General features: G+C 49.1%; 4 protein-coding genes across 5 annotated transcripts in view; all 4 read left to right on the top strand.

Moving 5' to 3' along the window:
• LOC308595683 (uncharacterized protein) overlaps nucleotides 1-22,793 on the top strand; it is a 171,848-nt gene that overhangs the window by 113,314 nt on the left and 35,741 nt on the right. The window lies entirely within an intron of this gene.
• Nucleotides 984-22,793, top strand: part of LOC308595704 (uncharacterized protein) — a 67,763-nt gene continuing 45,953 nt past the window's right edge. The window contains exon 1 of the mRNA XM_081210336.1: nucleotides 984-1,153. The gene's annotated coding sequence lies outside the window, so the exon portion shown is untranslated. The remainder of the gene's footprint in view (nucleotides 1,154-22,793) is intronic.
• On the top strand, nucleotides 5,171-7,907 carry LOC308596223 (uncharacterized protein; the record flags this gene model as incomplete). Its single annotated transcript, XM_081211086.1, has 2 exons — nucleotides 5,171-5,176; nucleotides 5,800-7,907. The coding sequence occupies 2 exons, from the start codon at nucleotides 5,171-5,173 to the stop codon at nucleotides 6,901-6,903; spliced, it is 1,110 nt and encodes a 369-aa protein (XP_081067212.1). The 3' UTR covers nucleotides 6,904-7,907.
• Nucleotides 13,349-21,169, top strand: LOC308595716 (uncharacterized protein). Its single transcript, XM_081210366.1, has 3 exons — nucleotides 13,349-13,569; nucleotides 17,580-17,724; nucleotides 18,636-21,169. Exon 3 carries the CDS (start codon nucleotides 18,985-18,987, stop codon nucleotides 20,242-20,244), a length of 1,260 nt encoding a protein of 419 aa, XP_081066492.1. The 5' UTR covers nucleotides 13,349-13,569; nucleotides 17,580-17,724; nucleotides 18,636-18,984; the 3' UTR covers nucleotides 20,245-21,169.

Raw genomic sequence — 22,793 nt, 5'->3', positions numbered from 1 at the left:
TCAGGAATGTAATTATGGGGAGGGGAAAGGAGGAACCGGACAGGTGTCAAGACCCTCAGGTTACCACCACAACTCCTCCTCCTTCAGAGAAGTCACACTTCTCTGTGGTCTCTCAGCCCCACTCACCTCACAGAGTGTTTGTTGTGGGGGAGGAAGGCAAAAGGAGAATGTTAGCCGCTTTGAGACTCCTGATAAAGCGGGACATCAAATCCAAACTCTTCTTCTTCTTCTCCCTGAACCCCTCCTCTGTGTGATGTGTCAATGATGTAGTCATGATGTAGTCTTGGGGGTGTAGCATGGGGGATTAGCAGCTAATAAAAGTTGGGGTCTTTTGTTGGGGGCTTCCATCTTGTTCCACCTGGGGGCAGGTGGGAGTCCTGTGGCGACAGTCTTCAATCAAGACGAAGACGACTGGCTGCTCTTTTGCTCTCCTCTTCCTGGCTGGTCTCCTTGTTTCTGGTCCAAGGGATCCCTCAGATTTTGGAATCCGCTTCTGGCTCCAATTGTATCGGCTGCTTTTCTGAGCCTCTTGGCTGCTGTGCAGGGACGGGGCCTGTGTCCACGGTCCTTGTCCTGGCCTTAGTCAGAGGCTGGGGTGGGGAGCTGGGATTTGGGGGGAGTCGTTTAGCTGCCCCCCCGTTCCTGGTTTGAACAGACCAAGACCTAAAAGACGGAGGGATCTAAGCTCGTGGGGTGGGGTGGGGGAGGGGAGGATGTTGCACTTGTGGGGGGGACCCCTCTTTGAAGCTGGATCTCCGGGATCAGCCCCTCCCCCGCTCTCCTGATCCACTAAAGGAAGGGGGGAACCTTCCTCTCCCCCCCCCACTCAAACGTTCCCTCCCCTCCCGGCACATCCTCCTCTCACCCCGCAGCCACAGCCCCAATTCCCGCCCCCCATACGTTGCACCCCTTCCTCCTCCTCTTCCTCCTCCTCTTCCTCCTCCTCCTCCAATCCGGCTCTTCTGTGACAGGAATGGGGGGGGTGAGCCCCCTCCCACCCTGCCTGCTTCTCCCGGAAGTGGAGCTTCCACTCCGGATTGCTGCTCTGCCCCGTAGCTGGGAGGGGGGCGCTTTCGGAAAGGGGAGGGAGGAGGTAGGGGACCTCCCCCCCTGGATGTTGCAGGAAAGGAGAATCGGGAGCGAGGACAAAGAGGTAAAGGGGTCGCGGGGGGGAGGAGAAGGAGGGGGGAGACGAGGACCCAGAGACCCCGCCAGCTCCCCCAAGCGCCTTCCGTGGGGCCTGGATCCCGGCACGCGTGCTGCGAAGGGGCGGAGATGGGGCGCCCCCCCACGAGGACTCCCTGGCCCCGTTTCCCCCACGCAGGCATCCCTGGGGCGCGGAGAGAAGCCAGGATAGAGACCCCCCTGTCCCCCTTGCTCGTCTTGGGGGGCAATAGGGACGGAGAGATGGGGGGCGCAGGGCGAGGGGTGAGCCAAGGGGGCTCTGGGTGCAGGGGAGACCCCGGGATGGGAGGGGGGCCAGGGGCCGGGGGGAGGAGGGGGCAGCATTCCCGGGGCAGGGAAGGGCAGCACTTGGGGGGGGGGAGATAGGAAGACCAGTCTTGGGGGGGCGTCTCAATCGTGGCTTCCTTGGGGACTCTCCGGAGGGGCCGCCTTACCTTCTCTCTCCCGCCCAGCAATCAACCCCCCCCTTCAAGGCGACCAGAGAGGGATCCCTAGAAAGTGGGGGTCCTGTCCCCCCACCCCTTCCTTCCTGCAATCTCCATCCTCTTCCCACCCCATAAGTCCCTGCCCTGTCCAGACACAGCGCTTCTGCCCAGTCCAACCACTGGTCCCCTGAAGAGGAGGGGAAATCCCGAGAGGAAGGGGGAGGGGGGAGGCCTTCTCAGAAGCGGCTCTTGGTTTCCGCAATCCCACCCAGGAAGCAGCCAGAAACCTTTTCCTCTCTCTCAGGCTTCCATCTTTATTGTCTTTTCCACTGAGGATGAGAATAATGTACACCTGTCATCAGAAACAGGGGTGCAGAGTCCATGGAATGGCTCTCAGAAGTTGCACATAAAAACATTTCTGTTCCCCCTATTCTTTGTAGGCAATGTCAGAGTGACTGACAAGCTGAGATACAATCCTTCATCATCTGATGACAGCGACTGCATGAATCTTCCCAGTCAATGGACCCATTTTCAGGATAGACAGTGCCTGGGGCTGGAGGCTCTACACACCGGGTGTGCCTGTGCAGGCCAAAGACTGCCAGTATTAGCACAGGTGAGGTGTGTGACCTCCCCAAATTTACAGACTGTATGTGAATGAGAGTTTGTGGGTGGGATTATAATTTACGGGAACCCTGTGATTTTCTCCACCCATAACATTTCATAAGCAAATATTGCAGTACAAATTCCAAAATAACTACAAAAAATCACATGATAATAATAATAGTACAGTGGTACCTCGGGTTAAGAACTGAATTCATTCTGCAGCTCCGTTCTTAATCTGAAACTGTTCTTAACCTGAAACACCACTTTAGCTAATGGGGCCTCCTGCTGCTGCCGTGCGATTTCTGTTCTCATCTTGAAGCAAAGTTCTTAACCCAAGGTAATATTTCTGGGTTAGCAGATTCTGTAACCTGAAGCATCTGTAACCCGAGGTTCCACTGTAGAAGTTCTAGTCTTAGTATCTTCCTCCAGCTGCTCTGGGCAGCTTACAGTACATATAGGTAAAGGTAAAGGGACCCCTGACCACTAGGTCCAGTCGTGGCCGACTCTGGGGTTGCGGCGCTCATCTCGCTTTATTGGCCGAGGGAGTCGGCATACAGCTTCCGGGTCATGTGGCCAGCATGACTAAGCCGCTTCTGGCGAAGCAGAGCAGCGCACGGAAACGCCGTTTACCTTCCCGCCGGAGTGGTACCTATTTATCTACCTGCACTTTGACGTGCTTTCGAACTGCTAGGTTGGCAGGAGCAGGGACCGAGCAACGGGAGCTCACCCTGTCGCGGGGATTCAAATCACCAACCTTCTGATCAGGAAGTCCTAGGCTATGTGGTTTAACCCACAACGACACCCAGCTGTCTTCTAAATGTCAGATGGTTGCCTGTTTCCTTGCCCTCGGAAGGGAGGGCATTCCATGGGGCAGGAGGCCCTCTGCCTGGTTCCCAGGAACTTCACTTCTAACAGCAAGGGAACCAGCAGAAGACCCTCGGAGGAGGACCTCCCTGTCCGGACTGAGCGATGGGGGTCAAGATGCTCCTTCAGGTCCACAGGGCCGAGGCTGATGAGGGCTTTAGGTTGCAGATCTTGCTCCTCCATAATGATCGATGTATAGTTAGCAGAGTAGGAGAAAACACTCAGAGGCAGAAAAAAAATAATTCAGCTGAGAAATTTATTATTGAAGACAGATAAGCATAACAGGACCCAAAAAATAGCAAAAATGTAACTCACAGTAAAACCCTGACTTAGCAAACCAAAACAGCACTCAAGTAAGAAACAGACAAGCAGAGTAGAGTAATAGCAGAATAGGAAGTGGGAGCAGGCGCATTTCAATACTGTAATTTATCTATAATTCAATGTCAGAGTAACCCTGGGACTAGATAACAAGCCTCCAGGTGGACGTGCCCCGGTCTGCCCTTCACTTTCCTCTTCCGCATGGGCAGAATCTGCATTCTGGACTGTGGGATTCACGGTTGTTCTCCTCCTCTCCATCCACCAGGGCTTGACTTCAGGTGCAGCAGAATTCCCCAGCCCACCAAGGATTTGAGACCCATCAGCTTTCCTCACCTGGTTTAGCCGGCCGGTTGAAGCCGTTGCTTGAACCCCTGTTGCATGCTGACATTTTCTGGAAGCCACAGGTGAGAGCTGAGTGCAGGGTGGGGACCAAGGGTGGAAAAATGACCCCAGAAGGTGCAGGACATGCCCCCCACCAAAGGAACTACTTATCCCCAACACCCCATGACATCTAGATTCAGGTAGGTAGCCGTGTTGGTCTGACACAGTTGAAATAAAAAATTAAAAAAGAGTCCAGTGGAACCTTATACACCAACTAGGTTTGTTCTAGATATAAGCTTTCGTGTGCATGCACACTTCTTCAGATACACTGACACAGATGTCACCAGACCCTTGTATATCGTGGGAGGGTGGGGTGGGGTTTTTCTCAGAAAGGTACTCCTACTTCCATCTCCCACTACCCATCACTATATGAAGAAGTGTGCATGCACACAAAAGCTTAGACCTCAAAAAAACTTAGTTGGTCCCTAAGTTGCTGTTGTTGTTGTTTAGTCGATTAGTCGTGTCTGACTCTTCGTGACCCCATGGACCAGAGCACCCCAGGCCCTCCTGTCTTCCACTGCCTCCCTCATGCTGGTAGCTTTGAGAACACTGTCCCACCATCTCGTCCTCTGTCGTCCCCTTCTCCTTGTGCCCTCCATCTTTCCCAGCATCAGGGTCTTTTCCAGGGAGTCTTCTCTTCTCATGAGGTGGCCAAAGTCTTGGAGCCTCAGCTTCAGGATCTGTCCTTCCAGTGAGCAGTCAGGGCTGATTTCCTTAAGAATGGAGAGGTTGGATCTCCTTGCAGTCCATGGGACTCTCAAGAATCTCATCCAGCACCAGAATTCAAAAGTACCAATTCTTCAGTGATCAGCCTTCTTGATGGTCCAGCTCTCACTTCCATACATCACTACTGGGAAATCCATAGCTTTAACTATACGGACCTTTGTTGGCAAGGTGATGTCTCTGCATTTTAAGATGCTGTCTAGGTTTCTCATTGCTTTTCTTCCAAGATCCTAAGGTGCTGCGGGACTATTTTTATTACTTTTTAACTTCAGCTGTGTCAGAACAATATGGCTACCTACCATTAAGTACAGTTATCTCCTTGCCTTGAATATCCTGCTTTTCAGTGCCAGATTAGGACAGTCCTCTGTCAGAAGACAAGCACAGGATCAGGCAGCACATCATCATTATAAAGAACCATTGGGGTGGGTGTTTCCACCTGGGATTCCCATCTGCTTTCCTTCTTCTTCTCCTGCTCTCTCCATGCAATGTGAGGCATGTAGACAGAGGTCCATCTCCAAGAACAGGAACTTCCCTGAGCACCCATTCAGCTGACCCCAAGCACCTAGCCTTGTCACTAGTTCTCTGACTGACCCAGACCACAGTCCCTGGAAGAGATGAAGGCCTGGGTCTCCCAAAATGGTCCATATGGACCTCCTGAGGTCAGTGGGACTATGCAGGTGATTCATGAAGATCTAGAGGTGGAAACGGGGGCAATCACTTGATTTGAAAGGCAGTCTCAGAGGACAACAGTATTCCAAGATCATGCTGTGTTATTAAAGATGATTGAGGATTATGAAAGGTTGCTGATACATTACTACCATTTGACATCATACCACTTTCATTTCCTAAAAATTGGGAACATGGGTAGGACATGGGAGAATGTAGGAGATGTTGAAATAAGAGAAGGTCTAATGGCGGTTGATGTGTCCTTTTTCCCCTGTGTTCTCTTCCTTGAAACCCAAACAGGATTTCCTTTCTGCCCACTCTGAAAAAGGTGATGGAGAAGACAGAATTGCAGGGGACAAGGCACCTTTCATTTCATTAGGAATAACCATTAAAATGTGTGAAATGTGGAATATGCTTCACTGAATGAGCATACATAGTTCGCATCAACGAACACAAAAAGGAAAGAACCCATTTAAAGATATGGAGTGCGGAAAGAGCTTCTGTATCAATGCAAAACTTAGAACACACCAGCAGACACACAGAGAGAAAACGTTTTACGTGCAGGGAGTGTGGGAAGAACTTCAGTCAGAGTAGACACCTTAAATTGCACCTTAAATTAAACGGACTCACACAGGGGAGAAACCATTTAAATGTATCGAGTGTGGAGAGCTTCCGTTGTAATACAAGCCTTAGATCACATCAACGGACTCATACAGGGGAGAAACCATATAAATGTATGGAGTGTGAAAAGAGTTTTCGTGATAGTGGATACCTTAGAAGACATCAACGGATTCACACAGGGGAGAAACCATATAAATGTATGGAGTGTGAAAAGAGCTTTAGTGATAGTGGATACCTTAGAAGACATCAACGGATTCACACAGGGGAGAAACCATATAAATGTATGGAGTGTGAAAAGAGCTTTAGTGATAATGGAAGCCTTAGAACACATCAACGGACTCACACAGGGGAGAAACCATTTAAATGCATGGAGTGTGGAAAGAGCTTTAGTAATAGTGGAAGCCTTAGATCACATCAACGGACTCACACAGGGGAGAAACCATATAAATGTATCGAGTGTGGAAAGAGCTTCAGTCAGAGTGAACACCTTAAAATACATCAACGGACACACACAGGGGAGAAACCATATAAATGTATCGAGTGTGGAAACAGCTTTGGTAAAATTGGAAACTTTAGACGACATCAACGGACTCACACAGGGAAGAAACCATATAAATGTATCGAGTGTGGAAAGAGCTTTAGTGATAATGGAAACCTTAGGAACCATCAACGGACTCACACAGGGGAGAAACCATATAAATGTATTGAGTGTGGAAACAGCTTTAGTCAAATTGGAAACCTTAGGAAGCATCAATGGACTCACACAGGGAAGAAACCATATAAATGTATCGAGTGTGGAAAGAGCTTCAGTCAGAGTGGAGACCTTAGGAACCATCAACGGACTCACATAGGGGAGAAACCATTTAAATGTGTGGAGTGTGGAAAGTGCTTCAGCTTCAGTGCAAGCCTTAGACGACATCAACGGACTCACACAGGGGAGAAACCATATAAATGTATCGAGTGTGGAAAAAGCTTTAGTTATAGTGGAAGCCTTAGGAAACATCAACGGACTCACACAGGAGAGAAACCATTTAAATGCATGGAGTGTGGAAAGAGCTTCAGTCAGAGTGCACACCTTAGAAATCATCAGCGGACACACATGGGAGAAACCATTTAAAGGTATGGACTGTGGAAGGAGCTTCAGTCAGAGTGGAAGCCTTGATTTATGTCAAAAAAAACTCACACAATGGAGAAACCATATAAATATCAGGAAAGTAGATAGAGGTTCACTCTTAGTGGAAGTTCAGAATCAACAGACTTATGGACAGGAAGAACTTTAAGAATTGAAACCCTTCAAACCATCAACAAACTCAGGAGAAGCAGTTTGAATGAAAAGACTACAGAAAGTGCTTTATTTATAATGGAGTATTTAAGGAACAGGGACGCGGGTGGCGCTGTGGGTTAAAGCACAGAGCCTAGGACTTGCCGATCAGAAGGTCGGCGGTTCGAATCCCCACAATGGGGTGAGCTCCCGTTGCTCAGTCCCAGCTCCTGCCAACCTAGTAGTTCAAAAGCACGTCAAAGTGCAAGCAGATAAATAGGTACCGCTCCAGCGGGAAGGGAAACTGTGTTCTGGTTTCCGCTCAGAGTCCACTCTTTTCTTCACAGAAATGAACTCAGGAGGAAATCAGTCTTTAATACATGTTGTGTATTTGAAGTTCTGGTACTTATGTGTAAAACTGCATAGTAATGAAATATTGAAGGCAATGTCAAACAATGGGATTATAATCTAGCATGTAAAGTACCTTTTGATAGAGAAGGGGTGAGGGTTTATCTGGACTGCTGGTGGTCAGTAAGGATTAGGGCTGGGCGATATAATGTTCTATACTGGTTTCTAGACCACATCGTGATAACCTTCCAAAAACAATGGATATGACAACACACCACAGATCAGAGTTTGTGTTTCTGGGATACTCATTTGCCTGGAAGCAGCCGGCAGAAAGCTTTTCTTCATGAAGCCCTGCAGATGCCGAGTTGCTGACTTCCCTCCCAGATGACAGGAAGCAAAAGACACACCTCCATTGCCCTGTGTCCTTCCAGCCTCTTTCCTCCCTTGCTCCCTTCTGCCGGTTTGTGTGCCTGACTTGGATATCCTGTGTGCTGTATTCTTCTATTGCTGAAAATGGATTTGCTCTCAGGAGCCATGTTTTGTGCCTCACTGGGGACCCAGTGAGAACTGTATGCTTTGAAAGCTCAGTAAACTATTACTGAAGAAGTCCTGCTGCCTCTCTGTGTGTTTTTGACCTCAGTGTGGGACTTGCTCTGCACGTGGCCCCTACCCTGCTGCTACTTGGCTCATGCCTTGGAGTTGCTCTACTCAAGCATGCAAGACGGGTGCATCTGTGTGCACTCAAAAGCAAATAAAGTGGGACTCACCTTCCTAAGTGTGTAATCTGTTTTCAACTGTTCTTATTGCTGTTTTTTATATTTAGTAATCAGCTCTTGGAAATTCGGGTGATGGGCAGGGAACAAGCAGTAACGATGATGATGTTACATTGCTTAACGCTCCCCCTCCCCCGTCATGAATACTTGAGGACACTCCTGAGTCCATCATGGTCTCTTGAGGCCCATGTCCAGCTCAGGCTAATTCCCCACCCCACAGACTTTTGGGACAAAGAGGACATGGCCCTGGTCCTCTCTGCACCAGATGGGATGGTGGCAACGCTCTCAGTGTGGAACTGCCCTTGAAGGCGACTCGGGAACTGGTCCAAAATGAGGCAGCCAGATGATTGGCTGGGCTCTTCTCTTTATGAATGGCATTTCTCTCCCACCTCTTTGCCCAAGGAGATCAAGGTGGCATCCAGGGGTCTACCCCTCTCCACTGAGTCCCCCCACAACTAACACATTGGATTCCTGTTTTAAAACAGTTGCACTGGTTGTTTCCTTTCCAGCAGGACCTCTCCTGCTCTCAATGCCTTGGCTTGTGAGACCTCCAGTGGTGCTTTCATGGTACTGTAGAGGTGGGTGGCACCCCAAGGATCATCTAGCTCAACCTCAGGCAATCTCAGAGGGCACGCTTGCATCTGGAGGAACTAAGCACTGGAGGAGAAAACGGACCCTGCAGGATCAGGCCAGAGGCCTCCCTCCTATAGGGGAGACAGAGAACAGGAGCCGCCCATTGCCCTCTCCTCCTCCTCCACCGATTGGCCTCCTCCTCCTCCACCGATTGGCCTCCTCCTCTTTTAACGCCACCTTTATTGGTGGCCTCTGCCTCTTGTGGGAGGGAGTTCCACAGGTTTTACTCTGCCCTGTAAGAGGAAGCGCTTTCTCTTCTCTGCCCCCCTTCCTTCCTTCTCCTTTCACAGGTGAGGTTTTAGGGACCAGGGTATATTTCATGTCTGAATGTTTCCATCCACGCACAACCTCTGTTATACAAGGAGACTGATCCATACATCCGAATGGGGTTTCTCTGCATGCATTTCCCCGCTCCTGGACCCCAGACCCCTCCCCAAGGGGCCAGCAGAGCATCCATGGAAAGGAAGAGCAGAGCTGCCGCCCTCCTGCGCCCCTCCCCGCCCTGACTTGCCCCCCTCTCGCCATGCAGCGCTGGGACCCCCGCTCTCCCCATGGGCCCTATGGTGGGAGAGAGGAGACTCACCGGATCCCAGCAGGCGCCCCCAGGCAGCCTCTGCAGAGCCGAACCAACGAGACCCCCACACGCCCGACTTCTTGCAGGAAAGGGGGGGATTGGGCTTTCGCTCTGGAGGACCCTGCCCCCCCCGTCTTACTTTCCTATCTAGGAATCCATCTCGTTTCCGTTTAACCCTTGGCAAGCCGAGCGCACCCAACTCACGCCTCTCCCTCTCTCGAGAGCAGGAGCATCGCGCACCAATGGCATCCCGAGAAGACGAAAGAGGAGAGGCTTATGGATTACTTCGGGCAAGGGATACATTCAGTTTTGGCCCCCTAACAGCTGGCCCCTGAACACGGGTCCTAAAAAAACTTCACTGGCTCCGGGTCCGTTTCCGAACACCATTCAAAGTGTTGGTGCTGACCTTGAAAGACCTAAATGGTCTCAGCCCAGTAGAAGGGAAGGAGCGTATCCACGTCCATCGTTCAGCCCGGACACTGAGGTCCAGCTCCGAGGGTCTTCTGGCAGGTCCCTCAGTGCGAGAAGTGAGGTTACAGAGGGCCTTCTCGGTTGTCGTGACTGCCCTGTGGAACGCCCTCCCACCAGATGTCATGGAGATAAACCTCCATAAACGCCTGAAAGCAGCTCCGTATCGGGAAGCTTTTAATATTTCATGTTGGGTCATGTTTTCTTCTCTTCTTTGGGAAGCTGCCCAGAGACAATGTTCTTGTTCTCAGGGGCGCCGACTTATAAAAAATATTGGGGGGGCCCATACCGGGGTCCTGCCGCTGGTTCGCTCGGGTAGCCGGGAGAACGCAGTTCGAGGTGGCGGTGTTGGGGAGAGACCCTCGCTCAGGGCGCCACTAGACTTGGTGGCCGGCGGCCTATCTGGGGGGTTTTGGAGCGTATTTCGGCGGAGCGATTGGGGAGGAGGGGCTTGTTGCCGGATTCTTCAGCTGGGCCGGAGATCCGCTGCTGGGGGGTCCCTGGGCCGAGTTGTGAGCACGGCCTGCTGAAGGGAGATCCAGCCGATTGCGCGACGGGGACGGCCGGGGCTCTCCGGCTAGGGCGCGCGGCTGGCTGGCTGGCGAGGGAGCAGGTGAGGAGGAGGCGGGGGTCCTCACTCTCTTAGGAAACGCACCCGCGCGCCCGATTGCCACGAAGTCCGAAGGGTGCGTGTGTGGAATTAAAAAGCAAAAACGAGATACGGGCAGGGCAGGCAAAGAGTTTTCTGCAAGAGGATGGAGGGCAGGTTGAAGAGAAAATCACTCAGGATGAGACAGTCAAATCAGCCATGATAAAATGGGCTCAGGATATTGGGTATAACATCATGTTTGAGGACTGGGAAAGGTTATGGACCACCGGAATGAAATTCACGGCATGTAATGCCTTGAAGGAAAATATTATGAAAATGATTTATAGGTGGTACATGACCCCAGTCAAGCTTGCAAAAATATATCACCTGTCTGATAATAAATGTTGGAAATGTAAGGAGGCTGAAGGGACATTCTTTCACCTCTGGTGGACTTGTCCAAAAGTGAAGGCCTTCTGGGAAATGATCTATAATGAGTTAAAAAAGGTATTTAAGTATACCTTTCCCAAGAAACCAGAGGCCTTCCTCTTGGGCATTGTTGGCCAGAAAGTGTTAAAGAAGGATAGAACTTTCTTTATGTATGCAACTACAGCAGCAAGAATACTTATCGCAAAATATTGGAAGACACAAGATTTGCCCACACTGGAAGAGTGGCAGACGCAATTGATGGACTACATGGAACTGGCTGAAATGACTGGCAGAATCCGAGATTTGGGAGAAGAAACAACGGAAGAGGACTGGAAAAAATTTAAGGACTATTTACAAAAACAATATAAGTTGTATGAATGTTAAAAATTTACACGATTCGGAAACTATAGCTTCAGCAATTAGATTTGGGAAACAGGAAATTATATTTTAAGTAAGAAAAGGTCAAAATCTAAGGTAATACTATGTTTAATTTAAGATATAAGTAACTGATGAAAAGTATGTTAAATTTAGAGGTATAGTATTTGAAAAGTACAAAATAAGGTACGAAACAAGGTAATAATTTGCTGATATCTTTATTATAAAGAATGCAGGGTAAGGGAGATGCGAGGAAGTCCAGTTAGTTATATAAAAAATGTGTTGAATGGTTGGTTTTCTTTTCTCCTTTTTCTTTTTTTCTTTTTCTTGTTCTTTTACTTTTTTCTTCAGTGTATGTTTCTAACTTTGTATTTGAAACCTTAATAAAATATTTATAAAAAAAGAAGAAGAGAAAATCCTTTCGCTTTTCTGGGGCTCAGGGAAGTCTCAGAGCCGGAGGTTGGGGAAGGGACCCCCTTTGCTCTGCCCTCTTCTCCCGTCTTAGATTCGCATGGGGGTCCCCGCCCAAGCTTGCCTGGCCACCGGGCCACACAAGGGCCGCGCTCTACGCGGCACACCTTGCTAGCCGCGCAGCTGTCCTCCGCGGCTGTGGAGCGGCCCTGCGCCGGTGCCCAGCCCCTCTGGGCGCCCGCTGCGCTGCCAATGACAAGCGGGCGACGTCGCGGGCGGGGAAGGCGTCGCTTTCTTTCCCGATCCTGCATCCTCCCAGTCTTCCAGCCCTTTTTTGGGTTGGAAGCTCGTCTCGTTCGCCCTTCTCCTTTCTTCACCCTGCGCGCAATTTTCCTCCCTCGTCTCCCTCCCCATTTCTCCTTCCTTCCTGACTGACTGACTGACGGGCTTGGGCTCGGGCTCAGGCTCCGGGTCGGGCTCAGGCTCAGGCTCGGGCTCGGGCAGCCACAGCGTCGGCGGTGTTGGCGATCGGCGGCGCGGGGGGATGGCCCTCCCGGGGGAGCCGGCGCTGCTCAATGGGGTTGCCAAGGAGACAGGCCGGCCGCCCTCCTCCCCCGGCCCGGCGCCCCCCGCCGCGCCGGTGCCTGTTATCGAGCTGGTGCGCGCCGGGCGCCCTATAAAAGCCGCGGACGCGCCCACCGCCGCCCGAGATTATTGGGGGGGCTGAGCCCCCCCAAACGAATTTTTGAGGGGGCTCGGGCCCCCTCAAGCCCCATGGAGTCGGCGCCTATGCTTGTTCTTGTTGTACATGTTGTTCTTGTTGGACATCCAGCTTTTAATAGCCAACAACACAGAGATAAAGGGCTGCTTCGTTCTGTGCTTTTGGGCTCCTAGGTGTGCTTATGGTTCTGGTGCTTGTGGATCTCATGGGATTTAATGTCTTGCCATTATAAATGCACGGGAATAAGTGCATTTACACAGACATATTTCCGCAAAAAGACCCAAACTCCGGTATGTAGCCGCAGGTGACACAATAGGAGCCTTTCTGCAAATGGCCTTTGCAACACAACTCGCTGGGTGGTAACAAAGTATACACCTTTGCCTCTTTACAACGTAGCCCCGTTTCCTCAATGAATCCACCCATTTCTTGATGAAATAGAACTTCTGCCAGGAAAACCTGAGCTGAAATAGTAAGGAGAGCAAAACAGCAGCCCTGTCTGACCCCAGTCACGTGGCGGGAGATTCTTCCTGAGCCCCCCCCATCAGTGATGATCCAGATGTGATCCATTGATGATCCACATGATCCAAGCAGACTGGGCCAAAGAGCAGGTCTCTATGCTTGAATGAAAGGGGTCTGCGATGATGGATTCTGGAGTCAAGAAATCCTCCCTTTCCAGTGATCTCTCAGGCTGGCCAGGAAAAGGCAGCGAGCAGGAATCCTCAGGCATCCCGACGGACAGACCTGTCATGTTGCCAAAACACGAACTCGGAGTCTGATCTGATTTCCATGCACAACTCATTTTGTGACTTCGCTGTTGGATTGTCGGGATCAGCCCCTCCCCCCTCTCCTGATCCCAGAAGGAAGACGGGAGGGGGGGAATTTCCTCTCCCCCCCCCCGCTCAACACTTTCCCTCCCCTCCCGGCACATCTTCTCTCATCCCGCCCACACAATCCCAGATCCCGCCCCAATACATTGCTCCTCCTCCTCCTCCAATCCGGCTTCTGCTCCGGAAATGAGGGGGGAGCCCCCCTCCCAACCTGCCTGCTTCTCCCGCAAGTAGAGCGTCCACTCCGGATTCCTGCTCTGCCCCGTAGATCTAGGGGGGGGCGCTTTCGGAAAGGGGAAGAGGATGGGAAGAGGAGGATCCCCGCCCAACGTGGATGTTGCAGGAAAGAAATGAGACTCGGGAGCGAGGACAAAGAGGTAAAGAGGTTGCGGGGGGGGGTGGAGAGAGAAGAGGACCCAGAGACCCCCGCCAGCTCCCCCAAGCGCCTTTCGTGGGGCCTGGATCCCTGCACGCGTGATGCGAAGGGGGCTTTTCTCGGCCCCTTAGGCGCCTTGACAGGGGCGGGCATGGGGCCCCTACCCACGGAGTCCCCATGAGGACCCCATCGCCCCGTGTCCCTCGTGCAGGCATCCCCGGAGCGCTGGGGGCTCCGTGCAGAGAGAGGTGGGCCACGAACGGGTTAACGGGCAGGAGGAATAGCGACGCTCCTGCCCCTCCCCTGCTTGTTTTGGGGGGGCGCCTCCAGCTGGAGAGATGGGGGCGCAGGGTGTGGGGTGAGCAGAGCCAAGGGAGCCTCTGGATGCAGGGTAGACTCAGGAGAGAGGGAGGGGGTCAAGGAAGTGGGGGGAGGGAGGGGAGCATCCCTGGGACAGGGAAGGGCAGCATTGGGGGGGGGAGGGAGAGATATAGGAAGGACAGTCTGGGTAGGGCGTCTCCATAATGACGCCCACGATGAATCTCCGGAGGTGACGCCTTGGCTTCTCCCTCCTGCCAGGAATGCCCCCCCCTTCAAGGTGACCAGAGAGGGATCCCTGGAAAGTGGGGGGTCCAGTCCCCCCACCCCTTACTTCCTGCAGTCTCCATTCTCTTCCCACCCCATAACCCCCCATAAGCCCCTGCCCTGTCCAGACGCAGTGATTCTGCCCAGTCCAACCATTGGTCCCCTGGAGAGGAGAGGAAATCCCGAGAGGAAGCGGGGAGGGGGGAGGCCTTCTCAGAAGCGGCTCTTTGTTTCCGCCATCCCACCCAGGAAGCAGCCAGAAACCTTTTCCTCTCTCTCAGGCTTCCATCTTTAATGTCTTTTCCACTGAGGATGAGGATAATGTACACCTGTCATCAGAAACAGGGGTGCAGAGTCCATGGAATGGCTCTCAGGATTGATACAGAAGTTGCACCTCAAAAGCATTTCTGTTCCGCCTATTCTTTGTAGGCAATGTCAGAGTGACTGACAAGCTGAGATACAATCCTTCATCATCCGATGACAGTGACTGCCTGAATCTTCCCAGTCAAAGGACCCATTTTCATGTGCCTTGGGCTGGAGGCTCTACACACCGGGTGTGCCTGTGCAGGCCAAAGACTGCCAGTATTAGCACAGGTGAGGTGTGTGACCTCCCCAAATTTACAGACTGTATATGAATGAGATTTCCTGGGTGGGATTATAGTTTACGGCAACCCTGTGATTTTCCCCACCCATAACATTTTATGAGCTGATATAGCAGTACAAATTCCAAAATAACTTTTAAAAACCACATCGCATTTATACCCCCAGGCCTTAGTTTGCCTCCCCATGATCTAAAGAAAACACCAGCTTTGAATCATGCAGAGTAAAACTACCAGAACCTTCTTAAATAAATAGGTTAGGAATTATCGCTATACATTACATCCGTACTTTTCTATGCCTGAAAAATGCAACCATGACACTGGGAATGTTCAGGGATGCAGGAGAGGATATATTGTTTGATTATATCCTTTCCGACTTGTGTTAACAAGTTGTACAATTTAGCAGAGTAACATTCCCCCTTTTAAACTTACAGCGGATGCATTTGCTCAGGCTCGCTAAAGCCTCTAAAATAAGTTTCCTTGGTAATTTCCCCTTTAGTCCCTCATAAAAAGATAAGACACGACACAGTCTTCTATAAAAGTATAAAAAGAGTTTACTCACACATTCTGTTCATAAATGGATCCCAGAAGGCGGACTTAAGTTACAAAAGTTACATACACCTGGAAACTATCCCATAAGGAGACAGCCCAAGAAAGCATCTTAGGCTAAGCAGATGTTGCTTCTTTGACGAATGTAGTCAGAGAGAGAGTGGCTGACCAGTCCTGCTCTTTTGTTACCTGGGCAGGTGAGGTCGCACCCACTTCTAGTCCCATGCAGAAGAAGTCTGTCCCAGCCTAGGAGAAATCGGAAGTTCTGACTGGCTGGTCCAGACATCCCCTTTTATTTCCACTCTAGGGATGTTGTACTTGACTGTTCTTGTGTTTCACATCCCACAGACACTTTAAAAGTCAGCACCAACAGTTTGAATTGTGCTCGGAAATACGCTGGGAGCCAGGGGAGATACTTTAGAAATAGTGTTATGTGGTCTCAGTGGCTGCTCCCAGTAACTAGTCTAGCTCCCCCATTCTGGATTAGTTGCAGTTTCAGAGTCACCTTCAAAGGTAGCCCCATGTAGAGCAGATGGCAGTACTCCAAGCAGGAGATAACCAGAGCATGCACCACTCTGGCCAGACAGTCTGCAGGCTAGTTGGGTCTCATCCTGTGTACCAGATGGAGCTGCCAGACAGCTGCCCTGGACACAGAATTGATCTGTGCCTCCATGGACAGCTGGGAGTCCAAAATGACCCCCAGGCTGCACACCTGGTTCTTCAGGGGCACAGTTACCCCATCAGGACCAGGAATGCCCCCATCCTCCCCCAGGGACAGTATTTCTGACTTGTCAGGATTCAACCTCAATGTGTTACCCGCCATCCATCCTCTAACCACCTCCAGACAGCCACACATGGCATTCACCATCTTCACTAGTTCCAATCTAAAAGAGAAGAAGAGCTGGGCATCATCCACATACTGGTGAACACGCAACCCAAACCCCCTGATGATCTCTCCCAGTGGCTGCATATAGATAGTAAAAAGCATAGGGGAGAGGATGGAGCCCTGGGGCAGCCCACAAGTAAGCATCCAGGGGTCTGAACACTCATCCCCCAACACCACTTTCTGCACATGGCCCAGGAGGAAGGAGGGGAACCACTGTATAGCAGGGCCCCCAGCTCCCCTAGAGGGTCCAGAAGGACACCATGGCCAAAGGTCTCCAAAGCTGCTGAGAGATCCAGCAGAACCAGGAAACAGCTTCCCCCTCAGCCTCTGGCCCGTTGGAGATCATCAACCAGCACAACCAGGGCAATTTCAGTCCCATGATGAGGCCTGAATCCCCACTGGAAGGATCATGGCGGCAGGAGATTTCCTCGTCCTGCACCCCCAAAAGCTTCCGCCACAATACTTTCTTTAGCTTTCAAGGGGCCACCGGATACATTGTGGTATTTTCTTTGAAAAACAAATATTTTGAATACTTTTACAGTGCCGTATGATGCGGGTAGTGCTGTGGGTAGAGCCTAGGACTTGCCATTCAGAAGGTTGGCGGTTCGAATCCCCATGATGCGGTGAGCTCCCATTGCTCGGTCCCTGCTCCTGCCCACCTAGCAGTTCGAAAGAACGTCAAAGTGCAAGTAGATAAATAGGTACCTCTCCAGCAGGAAGGTAAACGGCATTTCCATGCGCTGCTCTGGTTCGCCAGAAGCGGCTTAGTCATGCTGGCCACATGACTCGGAAGCTGTATGCCGCTGGCTCCCTCGGCCAATAAAGCGAGATGAGTTCCGCAACCCCAGAGTCGGCCACGACTGGACCTAATAGTCAGGGGTCTCTTTACCTTTACCTTTTTGATGTAAATTTTGTTTCTGTTTCCCTTCTTCCACATCGGAGAGACCTTGATACACAGCTCTGAGCCCATCTCCCCCCTTGAAACTGCTGTGTTTGTAGCACTGCCAGCCTAGGCAGGGTGTTTGGGGGTCCTGGGCTGCCTAGACAACCAGACCCCCTTCTCAGCCCGGCTAATATGGTCCCAAGGAAAGCAGAGCAGTACGTTTGGCACCAGCTTGGCTGCAGGAGTTGAATGAAGAAGATGTGCAAGACACCATCCAACCATCTTAGAGACTCCACTCTGGATTTGTGTAGGTTTTCCTCCATAGCCTTTTCTTCTCCTGAACATAGCTCAAGAGGTAGTGAAAGTTTAGGAGCAGAGTTTTCCTTCTCGATGGGCTTCCTTCCCCGGTTGACGATCCCATCGGCCCTTCACTTTCCTCTGCAGAATGGGCAGAATCTGCCTTTTTGACTGTGGGATTCACTGTTGTTCTCATCCTCTCTATCCACCAGGGCCTGCCTTCACCTGCAGCAGAAATCCCCAACCCACCAAGGATTTGAGACCCATCAACTATCCTCACCTGGTTTTGTCGGCCGGTTGAAGCGATTCCTGGGATTGTGGCCCCTGTTGCATGCTGACAGCTTCTGGAAGCCACAGGTGAGAGCTGAGTGCAGGGTGGGGACCAATGGTGGATAAATTACCCCATAAGGTGCATGACATGACCCCCACCAAAGGTACCCAGATATTTGAGACAGATAAGGAATAAATTCACGTCTCTGGAAATATCACAACATCAGTCCATCAATAAATCAACACTACATATTCAAGGATGAAGGGATAAGTACAGTTCTCCCTTTGCCTTGAATATCCAGCTTTGTCAGTGCCAGATTAGGGTAGCCTTCTGACAGAAGAGGGGCTTGAGATCAGGCAGCACATCATCATTATAAAGAACCATTGGGATTCCCATTTGCCATCTTCTTTCCTTCTGCTTCTCCTGCTCTCTCCATGCAATGTGAGGCATGTAGACAGAGGTCCATCTCCCAGAACAGGAGCTTCCCTGAGCACCCATTCAGCTGACCCCAACACCAAACCTTGTCACTAATTCTCTGACTGACCCAGATCACAGTCCCTGGAAAAGATGTAGACCAGGGTCTCACATAATAGTCCACATGGACCTCCTGTGGCCAATGGGACTGTGCAGGTGATTCATAAACATTTAGCGGTGGATGGAGGATTATGATGCAGAGGATGGGGAATGTCCAAAGGAACGATGGGCCAGAGAAAGAGAGGGCCTGTTCATGGACAGAGAGCAGCTGCCTTTCCTGTGAGGAAACAATTGATTTAAAAAGGCTGTATTCCAAGATCATGCTGCTTTATTAACGATGATTGAGGATTATGAAAGGTGGTGATGCATTACTATCATTTGATGACATTGCTTTTTCATTTCCAAAAAATTGGGAACATGGGTAGGACATGGGAGAATGTAGGAGATGTTGAAATAAGAGAAGGGGCTAATGGAGCTTGATGTGTTCTCTTTCCCTTTGTTCTCTTCCTTGAAACCCAAACAGGATTTCCTTTCCTCCCACTCTGAAGAAGGTGATGGAGAAGACATTCAGAATTCCAAGGAATGGGGCACCTTTCGTTTCATTAGGAATAGAAATTAAAATGTGTGAAATGTGGGATATGCTTCATTGAATGAGCACACATAGCTCACATCAATGACTCCACGAGGGGAGAAAACATTTAAAGGTATGGAGAGTGGGAAAAGTTTCACTGATAGTAGAACACTTAGAACACATCAGCGGACTCACATGGACAAGAAAGGATTCCAATGCAGGGAGTGTGAGAAGAACTTCAGTCTAAGAGGACTCCTCAATATACACCAGCGGACTCACAGGGGAAAAACCATTTAAATGCATGGAGTGTGGAAAAAGCTTCAGTCGGAGTGGACATTTAAGCTCACATCTACGGACTCACACGGGTGAAAAACCATATAAATGTATGGAGTGTGGAAAGAGCTTCAGTAAGAGTGGACACCTCAGTAAACATCACCAGACTCACACAGGGGAGAAACCATATGAATGCAGGGAGTGTGGAAAGAGCTTCAGTCAGAATGCAGACCTTAAATTACACCAGCGAACTCACACTGGTGAAAAACCATATAAATGTATGGAGTGTGGAAAGAGCTTCAGTCAGAGTGGACACCGCAATATGCATAAACGGACTCACACAGGGGAGACACCATTTAAATGTATGGAGTGCGGAAAGAGCTTTAGTGATAGTGGAAGCCTTAGAAGACATCAACGGATTCACACAGGGGAGAAACCATATAAATGTATGGAGTGTGGAAAGAGCTTCAGTCGGAGTGGACATTTAAGTTCACATCTACGGACTCACACGGGTGAAAAGCCATATAAATGTATGGAGTGTGGAAAGAGCTTCAGTAAGAGTGGAAACCTCAGTAAACATCACCAGACTCACACAGGGGAGAAACCATATGAATGCAGGGAGTGTGGGAAGAGCTTCAGTCAGAGTGCACACCTTAGAAATCATCAACGGACTCACACAGGGGAGAAACCATTTAAATGCATGGAGTGTGGAAAGAGCTTTAGTAAAAATGGAGCCCTTAGAATACATCAACGGACTCACACAGGGGAGAAACCATATGAATGCAGGGAGTGTGGAAAGAGCTTCAGTCACAGTGGACACCGCAATATGCATCAACGGACTCACACAGGGGAGACACCATTTAAATGTATGGAGTGTGGAAAGAGTTTTAGTGATAGTGGAAGCCTTAGAAGACATCAACGGATTCACACAGGGGAGAAACCATATAAATGTATGGAGTGTGGAAAGAGCTTCAGTCAGAGTGCACACCTTAGAAATCATCAACGGACTCACACAGGGGAGAAACCATTTAAATGCATGGAGTGTGGAAAGAGCTTTAGTAAAAATGGAGCCCTTAGAATACATCAACGGACTCACACAGGGGAGAAACCATATGAATGCAGGGAGTGTGGAAAGAGCTTCAGTCAGAATGCAGACCTTAAAAAACATCAACGGATTCACACAGGGGAGAAACCATATAAATGCATGGAATGCGGAACGAGCTTCAGTTACGATTCAGGCCTTAGAAGACATCAACTGACTCACACAGGCAGGGGGGAAACCATTTAAATGTATTGAGTGCGGAAAGAGCTTCAGTCAGAATGGAGACCTTAAAACACATCAATGGACACACACAGGGGAGAAACCATAAGAATGCATGGAATGTGGGAATCGATTCAGTTTCATTGCAACCCTCAGAAGACATCAACAGATTTACACAGGAGAGAAACCATATAAATGTATGGAGTGTGGAAAGAGCTTCAGTCAGAGTGGACACCTCAATATACATCAATGGGCTCACACAGGGGAGAAACCATATAAATGTGTGGAGTGTGGGAAGTGCTTCAGTTTCAATGCAATGCTTAGAAGACATCAACGGACTCACACAGGGGGAAAAACCATTTAAATGCATTGAGTGCGGAAAGAGCTTCAGTCAGAATGGAGACCTTAAATTACACCAGCGGACTCATATAGGGGAGAAACCATTTAAATGCATGAAGTGCGGAAAAAGCTTCAATCAAAGTGGAAATCTTAGAAAACATCAGCAGACACACTGGGAAGAAACCATTTAAATGCATGGCATGTGGAAGGAGCTTCAGTCAGAGTGGATCCCTTGATATACATCAACAAACTCACACAAAAGACAAACCACATAAACGTCAGGAAAGTATATTGAGGCTCAGTCCTACATCAACAGACTCGTGGCCAGGAAGAACTTTAACAGTTGACACCCTACATACCATCAATAACTTTAAATGGAAGGATTGCAGAAAGTGCTTTAGCTATAATGTAATGTTTAAGAAATATCAGACATTCAAGTGGGAGAACCCATTTAGATGTATGGAGTGTGGGACATGTTCCTCTCAGAGTCCACTCTTCTTCACGGCAATGAACTCAGAGGAAATCTGTCTTCCTGCTTCAGGGCCAGCTGAGTCTGTTTCTCTTGTCATTTTCTTGTAGCTAGGTACTTCCTCTCTAATCTGCTCTGTGTCTGTGTCTCTCCTCCTTCTGAGACCACTGGAAATGAAGGGGATGACTTCCCCCCCTCCAGCTCCTCTTCTGAGGAAAGCTGATTGGCCTGAGAATGGATTCCCCCCCTTAAGGTGGGGGACCTCAACGGAGTCCCTTCATTAGAAATGGACGGGACAGAAAGGGACAGAATATCTAGAAAAGAGAGACTACCACATACATTTTTTCAAATGGTGGACAGCTTAAACCTAAGGGATGCATGGAGAGAGAAAAATCCACTGGAGAAACAGTTCACACACTTTTCAGAAGCCTAACAATCATCAGGGAGAATTTATGCAATCTAGATCGCAAATAGTTTAATAATAAAAAATTTAAAAAACAGAGATTCACCCAAGGACAATAACAGATCATAATCCAGTGATATTAGAATTAGAAAATAAACAAAAGGGTAATAAAAGATGGTGATTAAATGAGAATTTATTAAACGATGAAAATCTGGTGATTAAAGCACAAGAATTGTTGAAATAATTCTTTGAAATCAATAAATCACAAGACACTGATATAAGAATAATTTGGGATGCCAGTAAAGCATTTCTTAGAGGCTTCTATATACAGCAAAATGCAGGGGGAAAGAGAGCTTATGAGAGGAACTTAGAGCAGTTAAGAGAAGAAATAGCGAGCAATGAAAAAATACTAGCGAAGGAACCAAAAAATAAAAAGGTAGCACCAAAAATCAAGTTATTACAAACACAATTCTCATAGTTGTTAAGCATTGAAATCCAAAATAACATAAAATGGATGAAACAGAGATCCTTTGAATTTGCAAATAGGCCCAGCAAAATACTGGCATGGCAACTGAAGAAGAGACAGAAAGAGAGATTAATAGATAAAATCAAAGACGGCGAGAAAACGAGAAGAAATAAACAAGTGTTTTATCAACCACTTCAAAAATTTATGTAATATAGGCAAGGAAACAGAAGAAGATATAAAAAATTATCTGCAGGGGAAAGACTTACCCAGAGTGGGAATAGGGAAAAAAATGCATATCTAAATGCCCCAGTTTCTATGATGGAAGTACAGGAGGCTATTTCCAAAGCGAAGTTGGGGAAGTCGCTGGGCCCGGATGCCCTTTCCGCCTTGCCTTAAAAAAATAATGGAGGAAGTAGTGGCTACTCCGCTGAAAGTACTCATAAATAAAATAATGGCGGAAGGAAGAATCCCGGAGTCATGGCAATTAGCACATATAACAGTAAACCCTAAACAAGACAAGAACAAAGAGAATATAAATAATGATAGACCAATATCTTTACTTAATATTGACTACAAGATATATGCGGACATATTGGCCCAGAGATTAAAAACAGTGTTGAACGAAGTCATTAGCCAAGATCAGACAGGATTCTTACCGGGAAGGAAGATGAGCAATAATGTGAGACTTGTGATTGATGCTATTGAATATCTTGACTGGAACCCAGGGAAGAAGGCTGCATCTGTTTTTGTGGGTGCTGAGAAAGCCTTTGATAAGGTATCCTGGAGGTTTGTGGAGAAGATAATTGAAAAGATGGAAGTGGGAACAAGGATATCAACTGGATTAAGAGCAATTTATCAAGACCAAAAGGTAAATTTAATAATGAATGGGGAGATGACTG

This window comes from Podarcis bocagei (genome assembly GCF_964188305.1).
Source record: "Podarcis bocagei genome assembly, chromosome: 10".
Classification (NCBI taxonomy): Eukaryota; Metazoa; Chordata; class Lepidosauria; order Squamata; family Lacertidae; genus Podarcis; species Podarcis bocagei.
Note: the sequence above shows the minus strand (reverse complement) of the source record. Positions and strands in the feature narration are given on the sequence as shown.

Bases quoted from the DNA above. Each gene is read 5' to 3' on its own strand.
- LOC308595716 (XM_081210366.1), top strand. From the start codon at position 18,985: ATGGAGTGTGGAAAAAGCTTCAGTCGGAGTGGACATTTAAGCTCACAT.